Below are 22,196 nucleotides of genomic sequence, written 5' to 3'. Positions count from 1 at the left end.
CAGCTCATGGAACTGGTTCAAGAGGAGGTAACTGACCGGAGAAGTCATTGAAGGACAAATTCAGGACCTTTAGGTTCGAACAATTTGTGGGTGAATCAGGGATTATCCCTTGGAATGAATTGGAGCTCAGGTCAAGTTTGATCAGCTCATGGAACTGGTTCAGAGGAGGTAACTGGCCGGAGAAGTCATTGAAGGACAAATTCAGGACCTTTAGGTTCGAACAATTTGTGGGTGAATCAGGGATTATCCCTTGGAATGAATTGGAGCTCAGGTCAAGTTTGATCAGCTCATGGAACTGGTTCAGAGGAGGTAACTGGCCGGAGAAGTCATTGAAGGACAAATACAGGAGCTTTAGGTTCGAACAATTTGTGGGTGAATCAGGGATTATCCCTTGGAATGAATTGGAGCTCAGGTCAAGTTTGATCAGCTCATGGAACTGGTTCAGAGGAGGTAACTGGCCGGAGAAGTCATTGAAGGACAAATTCAGGACCTTAAGGAACGTTATGTTCCCAAGAGAAGGGTTGAGTTGACCCGACAAGTTTTGGCCAGGGAGTTCCAAAGCCGCAACCCGCCCTGGTTTCAGTGAGCTGCATATGACACCATTCCAGTTGCAGCAATGGATGCTTCGGTTCCAGTTCATCAAGGCACCTGTTGGATCGTGGGTGGACCTTTTGAATTGGAGCAACGAGAGAATGTCTGTGATGTTCGCATGAACAGTTGAGCAACGGACATTGCCAGCTCCATAAGACAGCAGCAGAAACGCCAGCAGAATTAGCATGTTGAGTTTCACGGATTGCTCAGACATGAGCCCCGTTCTACCTGCAAAAATATAAAGCACAAACAGGGCTGCTTACTTATCATGTTCACCGGCGGAACCACACGGCAGAACGTAAAGTGCTATCGAATTCGCCGAGGATCTAGGCATCCCGTGTGCCCACAACTAAAGTGATAGTAAGGCTACTAACCGCATAAAAATAACATGAGAAATTTACAATTGCGTACCTCTGCAGCTCAGCTCGACAGGAGCGCACAAAACGGCAGCTTGGCTTTGCCGGTGGTTTGTACTTGGATTTTGATGCTCAGCTGGCTCAGGCCCCGGCGGTTTAAATGCAGTTTTTACAGCAGGTTTGCGCCACACACGCCTTATCTTGACGGCTGTCCAGACTAGTAGTCCTCGAGTACCTTCCACCACTTGGGAAGTCTCTTGTTTCTTACCGCTTCTTGAGTTGGACAATATTGTTGCCACACGTCTACGTACTGCTTGTCTATACCAGACAATTAATGTATCTTCTGCGCTGCTGCGGAGGTTTCAGTACTGACAAGATTCGGCACACAGGCAACGGTTTGCCCGTTTCCAAATGCGTTTCAACTTGTAGTAATTATACCGTGCTTTTAGAACGTATTCTGCGGTCACGATTCATTTCTTGCTTTTCTTGGTCAAGTAAAGTTGTATGCATTCCATATGGACAAACATTTGGGTGCCCCGTTAATTGCCCACGGTAATTCTGATGGTGAATAGCAAAAGAAACTTTGGTTTGAACTCTGGTTTTTATAGAACCATCATCCGTTGAGAGTTGAGACGGTGAAAGACACTTTGGTTTGAACTATGAAGATAGGAAGAACTCATCTAGTAATTCTTAATTGCTTCTTGAGACCATGCTTGGGGTGCGTAGTTCAACAAAGTTAATGAACTTGAGTTTAGATCCGACCATTACTAGGAGGCGGGGCGGCGAGATTCTCAACCTGCTTTTGATATTTTCTCTAGTGGAATTGGCGGCCTTAGAGCATCTCCAATAGCTGCCCTATTCTAGGGCATGAAAAGTTGGTGGAAAAAAAATTTGGGCAGCCGGAACGCAGCCGAACCACAATTTGCATATACATATTGCACACAAATGCATCTCAAATGAATTTCAAACAAACTATAAATTATTGCATAGTTCAGCAAATTATTACATAGTTCATCAAATCCACAACATAAATTGTTCATGAAGCTCAACAACAAAGTTTAGCACACAAAGGAAACAAACATAGATTTTTTTTCTTTTTACCTTCGTAGATATTTCGTCGAACACCTAGTGTGCGAGCAGGAGAAATTCGGCCTGCGAGTCGTCGGTGGCTTGCGGCTGCCGGGAGGGGGTGGGCAACGGCCACCAGAAGTGCTCCCTCGACGTGCGGACGGTGGCTATGCGTCCGGAACTCGGAGACACCGCGCCGTTGCTGCCCAAATGTCGCTGGACCTCCGCTCGGCCGCGGCGGTGGGGCGACTGGCTGTGGAGGTCCGGCGGCCGCTAGGCCACCACGTAGGGGCACAGCCGAGCGGCCATGGCCACTACGGCGACGGCCGCGACAAGGGCGGAAGCCAAATCGGGGCAGGCGGCGGAGCGGCGAGGGCCGCGGGCGGCCTGAAGAGGGGCAGTGGGGTAGGGATATACTTTGGGGCGGGCGGCGGAGCGGCGGCGGATCTGAAGCGGCGGCGGCAGCGGGTGCGCGGATTAGGGGGTTTCCGGCTAGAGGCGGGTGAAAAACGGCTGTGCGCGGGCGATTTACGGCAGCCTTGCGTTTTTGCGGCAGCCGCCCGAGTGCCACCTATTTGCGGCATGCAGAGCCTCTTTTTTGGGCTGCCCAAAAAATTTGCAAAATTTTTGGTATTGGGCTGCTGTTGGAGGATTTTTTTGCCACTTCGTGCCCTAAAAACATCCTGTGCCCAATAATAGGGCAGCTGTTGGAGATGCTCTTAGGCACCCTCACGACCGGGATCTGGCTAGCAAGAAGGTACCAGTCGGTAGCAAGGTTTTTTTTCGGTCGAGAAATCCGGAAACTGACCGGTTTCTGGCCCTTCCGCGGGCTACCAAAAATGGGCCTACCGCCCGAAAGAATTTGAACGAATTTGAATTTAAATGCTAAGATAGTAGCAAATAACGTACGTATGCTTGTGTTAACGTAAGTTAGCCCTTGGCGTGGTGGAAATGCGCGTACCCTTCTACAGCGAGGTCACGGGGTCTATTCCCACTTCGCGCAAGAATTTTTAGCTGTTGGGGTTAAAAAATCAAATGGTACTCCTAAACTTAATTGGACCGTCTATTCCTTCTAATCTAACGATTTGTACATCAACAATCTAATTCAGAGTACTACTCTACACCCACGGATTTGGGGACTTGGCAAACACTTTGCCGAGTTCTGCTCTCGGCAAACATGACTCAGCTGAACCCTGCCAGCAAAATTAATTTTGCCGGGTTCTTTTCCACGGTTACTCAGTAAGCACCTTGGCAAACCTTTGGCGAGTGCAAAAAAAGTGTATTCAGCAAACTAATGGCATAGACGGTACGGACCGAACGGGGCTGGCCCCACGTGTCACGGTGCTCTGCCGAGTGTCGCACTCAGCAAAGGGTTGAGCAGAATTAAAATAAATGGCCGCCGCCGGCGCGGTTCTTAGGGTTCCGCTCAGGGCGCACGGCATGGGCGTGGCGTTGACGGTGATGTAGGACCTCAACGCGAGCCCGCACGGCAGCTCCACCACGCGCCCCTTGCCCCGCAACTCCTGCTCGCTGGTGACGGAACTTAAAAATCCCTTGAATCATAGAGAAATACACACAAAAACAAACAAGTTTAATGAATTTTTAACATGGCTACAAAATAATATGATTATCTTAGCAACTTAGCTTAGTATTGTATTAGTACTGGACAATTGCTTATAGGGTCTAGTTGAGTGCATGTGTGGTAGTAGAAGTTGGGCCTCAAATGATCCATTCTGCTCATTGTGTATTGTTTGATGGTTGGGCTACAAAGCAGCCATAGGCCTATAGTAAAAACGAAATTCCATATGGAAACGGAAAGTTCCGTTTTCACGTCTGTTCCACCGGAAAACACCGTTCCGTTTTTATTTCCGTTTCCGCATAAAAAATTCCATTTCCATTTCCGTTTTGCAAATTTCGTTTGCGTTTTCATATTTCCCCTCCGTTTCCATTTTTCCTCCGGAAAGCGGAAAGTTTCCACTCCATTTTCATCCCTAAGGGTACGTCATAACTTTTGCGAAACCTTTTCAAATTTTTATTATAGCCTCTAGGGATCATATAATGACACTATGCTAAGTTTCATGTTTCCAACTACTACGGCTTGAAGGGTAAAATGATAGCTTTGTCTGTGTCATTTAACGCGAGTCTCTATGTGTGGTGACGCCGCGGCGTCCGACGATGCTGATCTGGTGATGGCACTGTCGAAACCATTTTCTTCAGTCTTGATATGGCGTTTGGTATTGACAGCCTGAACATAATTCATGGCAAACACAAGTATCGATCTATCCATGCACCAAACAATACAGTACATGCCAAGCAGTCGTAGCAGGCATATATAGTAATGGATCTACTCTCTGTTCGTTCCTAATGATGAAGCTGTAGATATGTGTGGAGTGTGGACTGGTTGTCGTGCTGCAGCCAGGCCTGCGTGAAACGTGAAAGATTAACTAGCTAGGCATGGGGAATAGGCGGCGAGGATGCCAGGTTGAGACTGGAAGGATGCCATGGTTGACGTGGTTATGATTAGATGAGGCGAGATTAAGGATAAAATTTCCTTTAATAGCAAGACAAAATGACTAAGATACCCCGTAAAATAGATGACCAGTTTTACAGCGTCATCACGTCCACACACCTGCATCTAATCTGAAATTCTCACGCCTTATCTCCAGCTTGACCTCAGCTCGAGTCCGTCAACCTTGTCAGTTACCGTTCCGGTTTTTATCTCGCCACCCACCGCTGCCGTCGCTGTCTGAGCCTCGAATCCCAGGGCGCTGCGGCTTGTTCAGGGCCGGTCCTGAGTTTTTAGGGGCCCGGGGCGAAAATAAAGCTCAGGGGCAGCTCGGGGGCCCTTATTATATATTTTGTGTGCGGATATAGGGGCCATAACATAAGCAACACAACAATTATAGTAGTATTGCTGTCTGTATTTTTTATAATAAATCTAAAAGCAAGATTGATACTATGATATATAGTTTATACACACAATGCTGAAAATAAACAAATTTGCATGAAAAGTTTGACAGTAAAAGCCATGCATCATGTTGACGAAGATAAATTACTTAATTAGCAATAAACAAAGTGATAATGATCACCTATTAAAATGGCCGGAGAAAGGAAATTGCGTCAGCCAAATTTGCATCAAAATTTTAGCCTAAATCAGCATGATCTCCTGCAATCGCCGGTGATCTCCCGCGATTTTGGCCTGCATGCAAATCATCGCAGGGCAACTTTTCAGCGGCGATTGTGCCGCAATGCGGCCTTTTCTGCTGCGATTTAAAATCATGAATATGATAATACCTTGGATCGGTTGAATCGCTGCTGGTTATTGTCTGATCCGGCGCTTGGCGATGACGCGATATGTATATGCGTCTGCGGCATGCGCTCGGCGATGTGCATGAGCGTGTGCGTGCTGGGTGATGGCGCAATCTGGCGCTGGCCTGGAGTAGAGATGGAAGAACAGAGTTCATCCATGAAATAGCGACTCGCGTTCGCGTCCAGAGATGATGATCGTGGCTGGGGGATACTCGAAGACGTGAACTCACAATCGGATCTCGGAATTAGATGGGAATTAGGAAACTGGACGGGCGTCACGCAATCAACTCGTACGAGCCTATGACCACAGGGGCCCTCACCGAAGGAGTGGATGTGCTCGTGCGTGGATTACCAAGCTGCGTACGGTGACTGCCTGCCCAGCGTACGTAGGGCTAGCGCGTAGCTTCGACAGCTCCGGGCGTGGGCTAGCTAGCTGACTGCGACATCCGCTCGTCGTAGGCCTACGTACGTACCTAGATGGGGGCCCCTGGACACTGGGGGCCCGGGGCGGCCGCCCCTCCTGCCCCCCCTTAGGGCCAGCCCTGGGCTTGTTCTACCCGATACTTTTCAGCCGGAATTGGACAGAGATCTTTTGTGCCAGTGTTGCGACATGTCTCGGCGATTTCGACGTGGACGAACGAGCATGTGGAACGGTTTACTGGTTCAAGATTCTCGTTCTCGATTGCCTCCAGAGGGTATTGTGCGGACATGGCTCGTTTCTTTGTGTTTCCTCGATAAGTATCTATCTGTTAGAGCGGGTCCAGTTTGCCTAGGTTTTTTTTGTTGGGCACTCGGTAAATTTTAGAAAATAAAGCTCCTTTTCTTGTCCTCATGGTGTCAATAGAGACAAGAGACAACAAGATTACATGCGCCCTGGATCTGTCTCACATTCTGAGTGTATTATTTGCACTACATGTCTCTAGGTAAACTGAGCTGCACAACCTTGCCAAGGAGCATCTCCCCTATTGCTGGATCACGGGATGAATCTCCAGCATGGGAGGAAGGCGCCCCGCAGAATGGCCAAACCGATGCGCGGTACGTGACGAAAAGTGTACACCAACTCCTCAGACGTACGTGCACGTGCCCATCCTTAAAACTCCAGCGGCCTGTAACCACCGTTGTACGGGCAAAAGAACGATGGTACGTACGATACAAACCGCTGTTGTGTCCTAGTAGAATCTAAGGACGTGTCTTGTCCTGGCTCGGCATCCTAACCATGGGCGATCCGTGTGTGCTGTACCTCTCGAAGGGGAAATCAATTATTCGACAATAATGATGTCGGAGAACATGCATGCAGATACAGCTCGGGCTAGGCGGGAGTGGGACACGTACCAAAGGGGCATCACAACCGCTGCTACAGATACATGCTGTGGTTGTTTAGTGAGTAGTTTCTCAAGGGTTAAGTTTTTGGTATTGACGTAACCTTCTAACAATGGTTGTGGCCATAGAATGTAGCATTAATTCAGTTGTTAAGCTAATTATAAACGCATAATAATAGCAATCCGGTGCGACAATGGTTAATCGGTCATTGGTGGTCGGCGGAGGAACACTTCTGTATAATCTGACAAAAAAGGAACATCAGTGCCATGCCATTTCTCAGTATATGTTTTCCGTAACTGGCAGGAATAGTTACTGCAATGTTTTTTGTTCTAGAAACACAAACGCCAACATAAAGGATTTGAACTCACGTGGACTAGTTTCACCATAAAGAATCTAATCATCTGAGCTACACTCAGTTTGTAGTTACCACAATGTTTTCATGTGTGCAATTCTGTCGCCAGCGGTCCTACACTCTCTTAAGAATTAATCGGCAAAAGTTACCTACATAATGACGTAGATAGAAACAGCCACAGCAAGGAACGCATGGTTCTAGAAAAATAGTTTTTTCTCTTATTAATTACTAGTTTCAGCAGGTAAGTACGAATACATAAGTGCCATTTTTTCTTCACCTTTCCTCTTACATAAACGATCTGATTTCATTGAATACTTACAAATCAGAAAAATGAAACGGACAAAAAAAAACAAGAACCATCGGTACAACCAAATGTGAAAACAATGTCTTCCAAAGTTGCGTCGAATAGTAACTTCCTATTTTGCATCGTAATGTTCTTCCATGATTCATACCAACTGTTCAAGAGCCAAGATCTATGACAAAATAATAATAATGGAACTATAAAGTCGTACGAGCGGACGGCCCATATACCACATACCTACTTGGGGCTGGGCGGCCCACGTAACTACTTGGTTCAATGCTAATTTGTTTTTTTTCTTTTGTCACTTTCATTTATTTTGTTTTTCTATTCTCTGTTGTATTTATAAGTTTTCATAGAATTTTGTTGAATATTTTCTATGAGATACATGTGAACAACTTTGCAACACATGAGCATCTCTTTTAAAATACATGAACAATTTCTTATAGACAAGATCATTTTTATAAAAACACAAGAATCATAGGTGGAATTTTTTTACATGAATACTTCTTCTAAATTATAATAAATATTTTAAAAATATAAAAAATATAAATGACAGATTTGTTTAATATGTACATATTTTTTATAAACATAATCATAGGTGGAAAATTTTAAAATAAAAGCATTTTTTAATCTTTATACACAAAAAACAAATTCTATTTGTTTAATGGACCATATACCGGTCCATATGTGATCGCTGCGCAAGCAAAGCTTGCCCTATGTCTCGCTAGAAACAAGGGTCCTCTTATGTGACAGTTAGTTAGTGCGTGATATAGTCGGCCACGCGCACATGCGCCACTAATTTGGCCGGCCCAGTCGCGTCTCACGCTGTGACCGATCCTAGGGAGCCACCTTTTCAAGACTAAAAAAACCTTTTCAAGTGATTTTTTTCTTTTCTTCGGTTTTTTACGGTTGTTGAGTCTTTTTTTTGTCATAAAGTTGAACTTTTTTTAGTTACACAACCTTTTTTAAATGAGTAAATATATTTCTAAAATTATTTGAATACTTTAAAAAAACTACATGAACATTTTTAAAATTACACGACTACCTTTTAAAGGACATATATTTGAACATCTTTTTAGTTACAAGAACATTTTTAAAATTGCATGAATACTTTTTAAAAGTTCTTATATTTGAACATTTTTTTAGTTACATTAACATTTTAAAAAATTACATGAATGTGTTTTTTAAACTACATGGTTTTCTAAATGCATGGAAATTTATAAAATGTTCTTCGTGTATTGAAAAATATTCACCGTGTATTTTTAAAAAAATCATCGTGTATTCGGGAAATAAATTTTATACACGCATGAAAATGTATTTTTTACTAAAAATGAAAAATGAAAAAATGAAAATAAAATGGCGGATGAAAAAAGGGAATCCATGGGAAAACCGGAAAAACCAAACAGAAACAGGAAGAACGTGGCCTAAACTGGAAAAAACGAAAAAGAAACAAAATACCGTCAACAAAACCCCGGCTGAAAACCCACAATTGGGCCTCCCCCAGGAGATCCCCGTGTGTGTGTCAGTTTGCCCTAAGGTATTTACCTTTTTATGAGAGAGAAAGGTAGGATTTACCTCGTGGCTTCAGTGCCGCATTCCTGGTGCTCATTTGGCAACGTTTCTTGGGCTAAAAATAAAATGGCTGTTGACAGCCGTTTTTGGCATGGTAGAAAATGTATGTTGTGGGAATTACGTGTTGTATTCCTCGGGTGCAAAAGCACGTATATATGATGTACAGGAGTGGGCCACGACCTCAACTATACAAGACAACTAGGAGGTGGGCCCAATACACAGATATGCACAATACATATACTCAGCACCCCCCTGCAGTCGAAGCGGCACCGCTGCTGACACAAAGACTGGACCGAAACTCCTCAAATGACGCCGTAGGCAAGCCCTTGGTCATGATATCTGCAAATTGTTGGGAAGTAGGGACGTGTAAAACACGAATATGGCCAAGGGCCATCCGTTCCCGAACAAAATGAATATCCAACTCAATATGCTTGGTCCGTCGATGATGCACCGGGTTAGCGGAGAGGTAGACCGCCGAGACGTTGTCGCAGTAGACCACCGTGGCACGGTCGGCAGGGCAAGAGAGCTCCTGAAGCAGCTGGCGAAGCTACGAACACTCGGCGACGACGTTGGCCACCGCACGATACTTAGCCTCAGCACTGGAACGAGAGACCGTAGGCTACCGCTTGGACGACCACGAGATGAGTGAAGGTCCAAGGTAGACACAATAGCCCGAGGTGGAGCGACGAGTGTCGGGGCAGCCCGCCCAGTCTGCATCGGAGTAGGCGGTGAGGGCGGTGTCGGCGGAGGCGTGAAGCGTGACGCCAAGATCCATAGTGCCACAGACATAGCGGAGAATCCGCTTGACAGCGGCCCAGTAAACGTCCCGAGGAGCATGCATATGGAGACACACCTGCTGCACGGCATACTGGATCTCTGGTCGAGTCAGAGTGAGGTACTCGAGAGCACCAACGATAGACCGGTAAAAAGCAGCATCCGAAGCAGGAGAACCATCCATGGCAGAAAGCTTGGCCTTCGTATCAACAGGCGTAGCGGCGGGCTTGCAGTTAAGCATGCCAGCGCGCTCCAGGAGCTCATGAGCGTACTTCCGCTGATGAAGAAAGAAGCCATCCGGACGGCGCACCACCTCAACACCGAGGAAGTAGTGCAAAGGACCCAAGTCCTTGATGGCGAACTCAGCGCGAAGACGAGACGTGAGCTGACTGAGAAGACCAGTACATGCCATGAGGATGATGTCGTCGACATAGAGCAGCAAGTAGGCCGTGTCGGAGCCTTGGTGATAGACGAAGAGCGATGCGTCCAAGCGGGTGGAGCGGAACCCAAGCTGGTGTAGAAATGCCGCGATGCGCTGGTACCAAGCGCGCGGAGCCTGCTTGAGTCCGTACAAGGACAGCGAAAGCAGGCACACATGGTCAGGAAGCGCCGGATCAACAAACCTGGTGGGCTGCTGGCAGAAGACCTGCTCCTCGAGGTGACCATGGAGGAAGGCGTTGGAGACGTCCATCTGGTGCACCGGCCAAGCACGGGAGACCGCAAGGTGGAGAACCGTGCGTATCGTGCCGGGCTTGACGACCGGAGCGAAGATGTCGGTGAAGTCGATGCCAGCATGCTGTCGGAAGCCATGAACAACCCAACGCGCTTTATAGCGATCAAGGGTACCATCGGGATGGACCTTGTGTTTGAAGACCCACTTCCCGGTAATCACGTTGGTGCGCCGGGGACGGGGACCAAGCTGCCACGTCCTGTTGCGCAGCAGGGCGTCAAACTCCTCTTGCATCGTAGCCATCCAGAGCGGGTCACGAAGAGCAGCTCGAATGGAGGATGGCAACGGCGATGGCGTAGAGGTGGATGCCGCATGGACGTAGTCATCCGAGGCGTAGAGCGAGTTCGGGCGAAAAACGCCCGCACGGGCGCGAGTGACCGGACCGGCCACGGGAGAGTCGGCCGCAGCTGGGGCCGGTGACGAGAGCGCCGGGGGCGCCATGGCCGCAGGAGCCGGCGGGGCCGCGGGAGCCGCGGGGGCCGGAGGGACCGCGGGGGCCGCGTCCGCGGGCGCGAAGACCGCGGGAGGGGGCGCCGGGGGTGCCAGCACCGGGGCCAGAGGGAGCATGCGGGGCGCGCGCCTCAAAGCCAGGGGCGGGCCAAGGACGGCGCGCGAGCGTCCTGGGAGAGGCGTCGAAGAGCCCGCATCATCGGCGGCGGGAGGAACAGCCGGGGGTACCTGCTGAAACGGAAACACATGCTCATCAAAGTAAACGTGCCGGGAAGTGAACACACGGTGGGAGACGGGATCGTAGCACCAATATCCCTTGGAGTTAGAGGGGTAGCCGATGAAGATGCAAGTGACAGAACGTGGTGCAAGTTTGTGAGGAGCAGTGTCGGCAGTGCTAGGATAGCAAAGGCACCCAAAAATACGTAAGCCATCATAAGACGGGGGTGTACCAAAGAGAAGATGGTGAGGTGCATAGTTCCACCGTGGGCGGCAGGGTCGAAGGTTAAGAAGAAGGGATGCAGTAGCGAGTGCGTCCGACCAGAAGCGAGGCGGCACGTTAGCATGAAACAGGAGCGTGCGAACACAGTCATTCAGAGTGAGAAGGACACGTTCGGCTCGACCGTTCTGCTGTGAAGTATACGGTCATGTGAGACGAAAAACTGTGCCATGGTGCGACAGAAAAGTGCGGAAAGCAAGATTGTGAAACTCTATTCCATTGTCAGTCTCAAGAGCAAGGATGGGACGCCTAAACTGCATGCTGACATAGGAGTAAAAAGCCGTCAATGTGGAGAGTGCATCCGACTTTCGTCGCAAAGGAAAAGTCCACACATAATGAGAATAATCATCAAAGATAACCAGATAATATAAAAAGCCCGAATTACTAGGAACCAGAGAGGTCCACACATCGCTATGAATCAACTGAAACGGAAAAGAAGCAATGGTGGTGGAGTTATTAAACGGGGGACGAACATGTTTGCCGACACGACATGCATGACAAGTGTGATCCTTTATCTTATTACAACTGAAATGAAACTCCTAAGAATATGACGAAGTATGACGGGGTTGGGACGACCCAAACGAGCATGCCAGAGATCGACACCAGCGGAGAGAGCAACCGGTGCGGTGGTGGTGGATGAAGGCGAATGCACGGGATAGAGCTCGTCGGGGCTGTCACATCGGTGGAGTACCATCCTGGTTCGAGCGTCCTTAACACAAAAATCAAGCTCGTCAAATTCAACAGTGACAGGATTTTCACGAGTGACACAATGAACGGAAATAAGATTCTTAATAAGTGTAGGAGATATGCCCTAGAGGCAATAATAAATGATATTATTTATCTCCGAGTTCATAATTATGTTTATGTTCCATGCTATAACTGCAATGATTCTCGAGTCTACAATATCCACGAGGCTCGGAGGAAGACTCAAATGCACGTGTGGAATAATAAACGGTAAAAAGTATTCCTAGTCTGGCCTCTAAGACTAGCTCAAGTGTTGCATGATGATTCTGTTTTCCTGGTCATGGGCATGTCTATGCCAGCAACTTTGAGGGCACAATGTTAAGAGAACATTTCTGTTGAATCGACCCGGATTGATGTTATGCTATGAGATTCATTCGTCACAAGTTTATTGGTACATAACACAGAGATGGTTAACGTTTGCATGATTCCTTAGACCATGAGAGTATCGAGTTTCTTCATGCTTGCTTCATGAACTTTGGGGTTTGTTAAACGTCATCCGTAAATGGGTGGCTATTACGGCGGCTTACGGGTTCATGGAAAAGTGTGTCAAGTAACTTGATAGCTCAAGATTGGGATTTGCTCCTCCGACGATGGAGAGATATCTCTGGGCCCTCGCGGTGTTACGGTATCCATCATCGTCTGGCCAGACACTTTGTGATTTGATCACGGGGATGCCGGAACACGATAACGAGAAAAGAGAACAATACCGGTAACGAGGTAACTAGCATAGTGGACAAGTTGTTGATCCACGGGAATGCCAACATGTCTCACCTCGGGTATTTGTAACATATCGCGAAGCAACAGGAATAGCACACGGCAACTGGAGGTTCAATCGAATATTTATTCGTGTGGGTATAGGGGTCAATATGGGTGTCCACGGCTCCGATGTTGATCATTGATCGGAAGGGGTTCCGGGTCATGTCTATACTTCACCGAACCTATAGGGTCACACGCTTAAGGGTCATCTATCTGCTGAATACTAGACAGGGAGTCTGAGAGAAAATCACCGAAAAAGTTTCGGACACCGAAAAGTTTCGGACAGCGGAATCGTACCGCAGAGAGAGGTCACCGGATGAGTTTCGGTGAAACCGAAAAAGTTGTTTCGGGGTATGCCATTAAGTCAAAATGGTTTCGGCACATGCCTGATAATTCTTGGAGGGTGCCAGAATCATTCTGAAAACTTTTTGGAATTTTCAGAAATAAAAACCGAAAATGTTTCGGAGCTGCCGGTACCGCTTTGGCTGTTTTTCGCAGATGAAATTCACTAATCTGAAATTGTTTCAGAACGAATCCAAAATCATTTTAGTGGGTACTGGAATTATTCTAAGACCCACAGAAATATTTTCGGATTTAGTGGACGCGAAAAATTGTCTTCATGAATAGTGAAAACGCATTCTTGTTTGCTTTTCGCAGATGAAAATCACTAAACCGAAATTGTTTCGGAACGCGTTGAAAATTATTTTAGTGGGTACTGGAAATGTTCTGAGCCCACATAAATATTTTCAATTCGAATGGACGCTGAAAAATGTCGTCATGAATAGTGAAAGTGCTTTTTGCTTGGCTTCTTGGAGAAGCCACCTTGAGGGCCTTTTTGGTATTTCCCCCCTTGGCTTCTTGGAGAAGCCACCCTTGGGCTTGGCCTATAAATAGGGGTGGAGGGGGCTGCCTAAAGGATGATCCCTTATCACATACATGCCATTGCAATGATCTGGCTTCTTCTCTCCCTCCCAGCGAAATAGTTTCGTAGAGCCGAAAGGCTGTCTGGGTTCCGGCAGGAACTAGTTCTGGACGGCGAAGCCCTGCCGGATAGCTGACACCGTATGTGTGCAACTCTGTAGAGAGATCGTAGTTTCGGTCTTAGTTCGTGAGTGCCTCCCGAAGGGCTGTCCGTGTGACCGTCCGAGTTTCGAAGGTCCTCCCGAAGGGCTGTCCGAGTGACCGTTCGAGTTTCGAAGGTCCTCCCGAAGGGCTGTCCGCGACACCGTCCGGGGGGCTGTTCGACCGCCTCCCGGAGGGCTGTCTGAGGAGCAGATGAGGGTATACATCCTCGCGGTTGGGAGGTTGTAAATCCTAGCTGCGGGGATCTGCACCGCCGATCGTCATCGACTCTACTTCCCGCTGCGCTACGAGTCGGTAACGAAAAAGATCAAACCATGTATGCAGTCTCCATAGTGGTCCTGGGCTGGTGCGTAGGTCGGAAAATTTTTGTTTTCTGCTGCGTTCCCCTACAATAAGATGAGGAGACACAAGTATCTTAGACAAAGATATAGGCATGGAATTAGAAGGAAAAGAAGTGTGGCCGACGTGTGTGATGGGAAGTGTGGAACCGTCGCCGACAATGATGCGGCGGTCCGTGGTGACGGGAGTGAAGGAGGCAAGATTATCAGGATGAGCAAACATGTGAGCCGTAGCCCCGGTGTCCATGTACCAATCACCGCCTCCAGTATAGTTATTCGGCTTAGGAGCGGTGTGCAGTGCGGTGAGGAGCGCCGGATCCCAAGGTGCCGGCGAGGGGGACGACGGCACCATAGGGATGCCGTAGCCGCCGCTCAGCTGTGGCGGTGGGTACCCTCCATAGGGCTGCGGAGCCGCGTAGTACGCCTGGTGCGCCGGTGGGCGCGGCACGGGAAGCGTCGGTGCAGGAGCCCGTGGAACCGGCATGGTGTACGCATGGACGACGCCAGTCCAGGGGTTGTAGCCAGAAGCCCATGGGGGCGGCACCTGGAGCTGCTGCTGCTGTTGCTGACGGGGCTGGCCGGCCTGCTGCGGCTGCTGCTGCTGACCGCCGCGGCGGCCACCGCACCGGCCCCCGCGGCGCCGTTCGGTGGGAGGGGCAGGAGGCGCTGGCGGGCCGTACGGCAGCAGGAGGAGCCTCGGCTGCTGGGGCGCCGGGTACGGCGGCAGTGGGGCCGGATAAGGCACCGGGTGACGCGGCGGCTGCTGGGGCAGCGGGAGGCATCGGGGGCCCGCCGCGGGTGGTACCGGCGGCGAGGGCGGAGTGGATGGCCCGCGCCTTCACCTGCTTCATCCGCCGCTCCTCCAAGCGGAGGTACGCAACGAACTTGGCGAAGGACGGGTTGGGGATGAGGGTGAGGTTCGCCGCGGCGTTGCCGAAGTCCTCGTTGAGCCCGGCGGTGAGCGTGCTGAGGAGGAGGTCATCATCGATCTTCGCACCAATGTCACGGAGCTCGTCAGCGAGAGTCTTAAGGCAGCGACAATAATCGTCGACGGAGGAGTTGTCCTGGTGGCACCCAAAAAACTCTTGCTGCAAGAAAACGCGACGTTGGAGTTGGTTGTCGGTGAAGAGCCCGTTCAGTTTGGTCCACACGGCGCATGCATCATCACCGTCCTGCACGACCGTCTGAAAGAGGTCGGGCGAGATGGTGAGGAAGAACCACCGGGTGATCGTGGTGTCGATGGTGGACCAGTCATGGAACTCGGGGACGAGGCTGGAGTCGACGGTGCCGTCCACGTGATCAATGAGATGATACTCCCGGAACACGAGGGAGAACTAAGTCTTCCACGTGTAGTAGGAGGAGTCCGCCTGAGAGAGACGAACCGGCACCCGCTCATAGATGTTCAGGTTGCGGATGTCGTTGACGTTGGGAGGGTTGGCGTCGGCGAATGGGTTGGAGTTGGTGGATGCAGAAGACGTAACGGATGACATGGCGAGGCTCGGCGGCTCGGGTGGGGCGGCAGCAGCAGGAGGTTTCTGGAGACGCGGGTGGTAGCAGCAACTGGCGAGGCGATGCGGGCAGCGAGCGAGCGATGTGGGCTGGCGGGGTGATGCGGGCAGCGGGCGACTGGGCGGAAGTGCGGGCGGGCGGGATCGGGCGACTGGGTTCGGCAGCGGGCGGGATCAGGCGGGCTTAGGGGGTGGCTGAAGGAGCACGCGCGCGGCAGGGAGAGGGATGAGCGGCGGCGGCGGCGACGCGGAGGAGGTGCGCGAGCGGCGACGGCGCCGCGGAGAAGGCGCGCGGCGGAAGATTAGGGTTAGAACCCGGAAACTGATACCATGTATGTTGTGGGAATTACGTGTTGTATTCCTCGGGTGCAAAAGCACATATATATGATGTACAGGAGTGGGCCACGACCTCAACTATATAAGGCAACTAGAAGGTGGGCCCAATACACAGATATACACAACACATATACTCAACAGAAAACATATTTAAGATGACTTCAAATGAAAAAATTCCAACATGTGAATCTCTGTATCATCTAAAGGAACAACTTTGATTTTTGGGTCATCTCGAGAGACAAAACAGTGTGTTGTTGAAGTTTGCCCCAGGATATTTTTTACCATTTTGCAGGCCAATTTGCTCCCCCAAATATGACCTTTGATGGAAACATGTATGAAAGGATAATTGTTCACCAAGTCCAGCTAAACAATTTCTCTTTTGAATTCATCGCGATTTGAGGTCATATGCGACTTGCACGAGGCGCCAATTGAACGACACACAATCGAACAATCAATCTACCACTTTTTTACCTTTACCTTTTCCTTCTCACTTGTTCTTCTTCTTCCATGTTCTTCGTTTGTTCTTCGTGTTGGAGGGCAGCGATCCATGAGGCCCTAGGGGCGATCAGGTCGACCTAGGACAGCCCTTAGCCGCTGCACGCCCCGATGGGGTCCCTCCCGGGCGTGTGGGGTTTCGGATTTACAAAAGCGCCCGCCGAATTGCTTGTGTACTGTGCTTCCGGCCGGGTCTCCTTCGACGTGAGTTGCGGTGTATCACCCCCGGCGTCGAGGGTATACGGTGCTGTGTTCATGTGCGAACACACCTTTTTGGCGACTCCGCTGGGAACGAATCTTCGAACGATCTCCAGCCTGTTCTTGCTACGAAGAGATCGTCATCAAGTTGCTGCAGTCTACGAAGGTAGTATGAATACTCAATTCGCCTTTGTAGATGCAAAAAACTCATATGTTGTTGCTAGATCCCTTAATGAGCATAACGTATCGGCTAGCCCTAGTTTTATCAATCATGAATCAAATTACCTGCATAGGCCGACGCAAAATAATTCACATGCTTCAACTTCTTATGATTTTAGCAACATGCAGCATATGTATTTCAACTCACATGCATCGGCAACCCCACAAATTTATATGCCGATGAGCAACATGATGAGTTTAGTTAATCAATTTGAAACACCCCAAGTTAGAACTTCCAATAGCATGCAACAAAGTGTTTCACTTTTTATTCATCGGCAACGAACTTGCAATATGTTAATCCAAACATGCCGGTGGATAGAGGAATTGGCCATGCTACTACTAGTTATTCGGTCAATTGCCCTCAACCATCATATGCTACGCCTCATGCTAGTAATTTTGTGGCACCACACACAACTGTTGATATTCGTAATTTGGCTCCACACCTTCATGGACATAGCCGAATAAGTGAAAATTTTACAGGAGTGCATGTGCCTTTCCCTAATAATGTGGCATATAGTATACCCCCTACACAATTGCAAAGTTTCAGCAAATCACTGCCGAAAGATTTTCAAAGTATTGGGGTGCAATCCGATGAAGAGTGGATTGAAATCGGATGGAAATTTTTTAAAGCTCGCCAAGCTGAGATGTGGGCTAAAATTAGACAAGAACTAGTAGCCTTGCAAGTTAAAAAAAAGGGGAAAGTATTAATTCGGATAGCAAAGGTAATTCGGTTATTGAAAAAGCTGAATTGAATAGTACATGTGACAAATCTATTCAAGAAAAAGAGGACGACAAGGTTATGGGTAGCTATTCGAAAGAGAAACAAGATATCGTTCAAATCATGCAACCATCATGATCTTTCAACATATTTGAAGAGGTATGTCTAGCAAGTAATTTACATATTTTCCGATTTGGTTGCAACTTTATTGTTGATGCTTCTATTAGAAAAAAATCTTGTAAGTAATTTTGAAAGACTGATGAAGAAGAGTAATTTATTTGTTAGCAATGAAATCGTTGCAAAGCATATCGGTCAACACAGTGTACCATTTATAGAGACCGATAGTGACTTATTATTGCAGCCAAAACTTTCCCTATTGATTTACTTAAAATTTATATCTAAGTGGGTAGCTTTGCTTGTTTCATACTTGGCTTACATTTTGGTCTTGAATGAGACATAAATGTTGTAACGTTTTGATTTCAGAAATTTAATGCCAAGGATAAATTCTATTAAGAAAACTGATGATAGTTTAATGTTCTATTCAAAGACATCGGAGATAGAGTGCAAAACACAATGCATAGCCGAATGGGGAGATATCAAATCTAAACCATTCGATTGCTTACCTGCAAAGCCGATCTTACACCAAGATCGGCTAGAAAACAAAAAGGTTACCTTCAATTCAAGCATGTGTGATCGAATATTTGATTTGTTGCTGAAAAATAATTACATTAGAATTCTTGATCATCATGTCAAACCATTAATCTAAGGACAAATGTATTATAAGTTACATGATTTGTTCGAGCATAATTTTGAGGACTCTGACATGTTTCGTCAAATAGTTAAATCGGCCATTCATAAAGGACAATTGACATTTGTTGAAACACCAAGGGATGACCAGTCTATTCCAATTGGTCCTGATGGCAAAATGTTTTTGCATCGATTTCTTCAAGCCGATTCATTAGATGATGAGAAGGTAAAAGCTGCGGATGATGGGATCAAGCTTTCAAGTAAGGAAGTTGTTCAAGGGCACAATGAAAATATTTTTGAATGCACGAATTCTATCAAGGTTACAATAAAGACGCCAAGCACTGCGGGGGGCAATAGATTCCAAAGATCGATGCTAGCAAAACCAAAGGAGACAGAGGCCGAAATAGGCACAAGGGCAAGAAGTCAAAAGTTACTTTCGCAGAGTTACTAGCTAAATATCAAAAAGCGAGTGAAGCAAAAAGTGCTTATCGGCCGAGTAATGCAAAAGCATCAAGTTCAGCCCCTAGGCGCAAATCTGAGGACCAGTATTGGCAAAGGGAGAATTTTGATGCAACATATTCATATACTTATTTTGGGCCGCCAATGCCAATGTCATGGATATCTCCCTATGCTCATGTAAATCCATATCCATCATGGGACAGATATGATACAAGGCCACATTCTCCATCTTATTTTAGACCATCTCACCAATATTATGCAGCTCCAAGAAGATCAACATTTGAACAATCACATGTCAAAAACCGTTTCAGCCAAAAAGAATCGGTCCGGAGCACAAGGAAGAATAAGGAGGTGGTCAAGCAAGTATATCGCGTAAAAAAAGATGATCATAACTATGCTATTTCAGAATTGATCTCAAATGATAGAGAGCCAATTAAGGTATTGCCATTGGCTACTAAAGGCTATGAACAACCAAGCCAAATGTTTGCACATCAAAATGATTGAGATCCAAAAAGAATCTGTCCGAAGCACAAGGAAGAATAAAGAGTGGGGCTATGAACAACCAAGCAAAAGGTTTGCACATCAAAATCTTTGGTTCAAACATTATCCATATTCTTCAACTATGCCATTAATGCCTATGCCATGGAATTCATCATTGGGTATGTTTGGTTACCCTTCATGGGTTTATTTTAATCCATGGATGCAATATAATTTCTTACATCATGAAAGGGTATTAGCAAATCATCATATGTTCAGTTAGCTGCACTTTTGTTGCTAATCTAAATGGCCGATACACAATTATCGCCCTAAGAGTAAAGATTGCCGATATATACTTATCGTCCTAAGCACATGCAAAATGGCCGATGGAGTGTTGACATCGTCCTTGGAACAAACTCCGTGCAAGTTATTTTTGGACGCGCAAGCTTTGCCCAAAAACAGGGGAGCATGTGTTGACACCAGTTTTTGGCACGGCAGAAAACATATTTAAGATGACTTCAAATGAAAAAGTTTCCAACATGTGAAATCTCTGTATCATCAAAATGAACAACTTTGATTTTTGGGTCATCTTCATCTGAGGTCGTATGCAACCTCGAGAGCCAAAACAGTGCTGCTGAAGTTTGCCCCAGGATATTTTTTACAATTTTGCAGGCCAATTTGCTCCCCCAAGATGACCTCTGATGGAAACATGTATGAAAGGACAATTGTTTACCAAGTCGAGCCAAACAATTTATCTTTTGGGGTCATCGTGATCTGAGATCATATGCGACTTCCACGAGACGTCAAAGAGAGCTACTTTATATATTCTGAGTCCGGAAGTTTCAGGGAAAACTTCCCGGGAGGTTCCGGGCTAAACAGAAAGTTTGCAAGTGGTGCGCCCCGAAAACTAGAGTTTCAATATTATTTGCAGATTTGCGGGCTCGAATTCAACCTCAAGACGACCTCAGATGAAAAAGTGTTTAACAGATGAATTCTTCATTGTTTCAAGATGAACAAGTTTGCTTTTGGGACCATCGCAATCCGAAGTCATATGCGACCTACAAGATCAGCGCAAGAGGGCTACATGATATATTGTAAGCTCGGAAGTTCCGGTCCTCCTAGTCCGAGTTAGGTTAAGTTTTGATGATTTGGACGGGATTTGAGTCCTTCTCTTGTATGGGAAGTCTAGCCATCTCATATATATGTAAGGGGTGACGGTCGATTGAACAACACACAATTGAACAATCAATCTCCCACTTTTTTACCTTTATCTTTTCCTTCTCCCTTGTTCTTTTTCTTCCTCGTTCTTCGTTCGTTCTCGTGTTGGAGGGCAGCGATCCACGAGGCCCTAGGGGCGATCAGGTCGACCTAGGGCAGCCCATAGCCGCCGCAAGCCCTGACATGGTCCCTCCCAGGCGTGTGGGGTTCTCGGGTCTCCTTCGACGTGAGTTGCGGTGTATCACCCCCGGCGTCGAGGGTACACGATGACGTGTTCGTGTGCGAACAATGGCAACGTTTCTTCTGTTCTTCCAGTTCGTCGTGCATTTGCGTACTGTCAGTGCCCATAGGAAATGCTTGCATAAGAATGGCGAACGAACCTTTAAACTGTATGGCTCCGGTGTATATGATGTGGATCCATGGTCATTTAGCTCCAGAAATATACTTTTTGTATGGTCAACTGGTCTCTGAAACTGTATTAGGTACAAGAAATGGTAACTGAACCTTTAAATTGTATTGCTGTTACACGTCAGCAACTTTTTTGTGTGCAGGGAATACATGTCAGCAAGTTGAAGAGACAACAACTGTCTATTTGTGTGTACAGTGTTTTCTTTGAAAAACTCACGGAAGTAATGCTTCTAATCTCTATCCTAGACAAGTTCCTGGCTCGTGGAGATCATATTTTTGTCAATATGTTGTTACTACATTATCCATTCTTTTCTAGTCTAGACCCAAAGAGATGACTGAGAGGTACCGCATATATCAATATAGTCTCTTAGTTGTTTTTCAGCTCCCACATATCTTTATAATCTTATAAACTGTTTTTGGTATTAATTGTACATTTGTACTTTGCATGGTGCGGCGACGGACCGGCATGGCGGCGGCAGCGTGGTGGATGCGTGGCGGCGGCAGCGCGACGGCGGCGTGGCGGATGCATGGTGGCGCGAGGTTCTCCTCTCATGAAAGTTCAGGCGGTTTTCTACCAGCCGAATTATACAGAAAGGTCATTTTCCCGTAAATGTGAGGGGAGTTGGGAGCAATTATATGGGATCCCGTAAAAAAATTCCGGGTTTACGGGAGCTGTTGGAGGGCTGTTTTTGCCGCAACTCTTGTAAACGGTAGTTTCTTTTACGGATAGGGGAGTTATTGTAGTTGCTCTAAATAGTACTACCTATTCTATCTATACACAGTCGACTCGGTCAGGACTATAAATCGGTACCAGACTTTAATACCTAATTGTGATTATCTCTAATAATCACCCTTTTAAGCACGATGTTCTCACTTCATAGCTTGGACAACGATCCTTCCCCACATCTTCATGAACTTCTGTCATCTCATAGACTTGGTTAGGAATCTACAAGCTGGTCGTTGATGCAAACGTAGTTGACTTTAATCTTGCCTTCTTCCACGCACTTTGTTGTAGTGATGCTTTGTATCAATGTGTTTGCTCGTGTCATGATGCATTGGATTCCTAGCCACACACTTTACATACGAAAATCACAGACTTGTTATCAACATTGAGCACCACTCTCTCTAGTTCCTTATATGTGAGGTCACCTATTAGCCTTCCTAGCCACACAC

General features: G+C 47.3%; 1 protein-coding gene and 1 long non-coding RNA gene across 2 annotated transcripts in view; both read right to left on the bottom strand.

Annotated features, from left to right (window-relative positions):
• LOC123169929 (uncharacterized) overlaps positions 1-1,087 on the bottom strand; it is a 17,734-nt gene extending 16,647 nt beyond the window's left edge. Inside the window, exons 1-2 of the mRNA XM_044587777.1 lie at positions 1,003-1,087; positions 649-819 (exon numbers count right to left, since the gene is read on the bottom strand). Of these exons, the coding sequence (XP_044443712.1) occupies positions 649-805 (157 nt within the window). The 5' untranslated portion in view covers positions 806-819; positions 1,003-1,087. The remainder of the gene's footprint in view (positions 1-648; positions 820-1,002) is intronic.
• A 3,961-nt stretch (positions 1,088-5,048) lies between these two features.
• LOC123163781 (uncharacterized) lies at positions 5,049-5,737 on the bottom strand. The gene is made up of 2 exons (XR_006481991.1): positions 5,310-5,737; positions 5,049-5,214 (listed from the first exon to the last, which is right to left on the bottom strand). It is a non-coding gene; the product is annotated as an uncharacterized lncRNA (long non-coding RNA).
• Positions 5,738-22,196: the final 16,459 nt, after the last annotated feature.

Source organism: Triticum aestivum, chromosome 7D, assembly GCF_018294505.1.
Source record: "Triticum aestivum cultivar Chinese Spring chromosome 7D, IWGSC CS RefSeq v2.1, whole genome shotgun sequence".
NCBI lineage: Eukaryota > Viridiplantae > Streptophyta > Magnoliopsida > Poales > Poaceae > Triticum > Triticum aestivum.
This window is presented reverse-complemented; position numbering and strand designations above follow the sequence as displayed.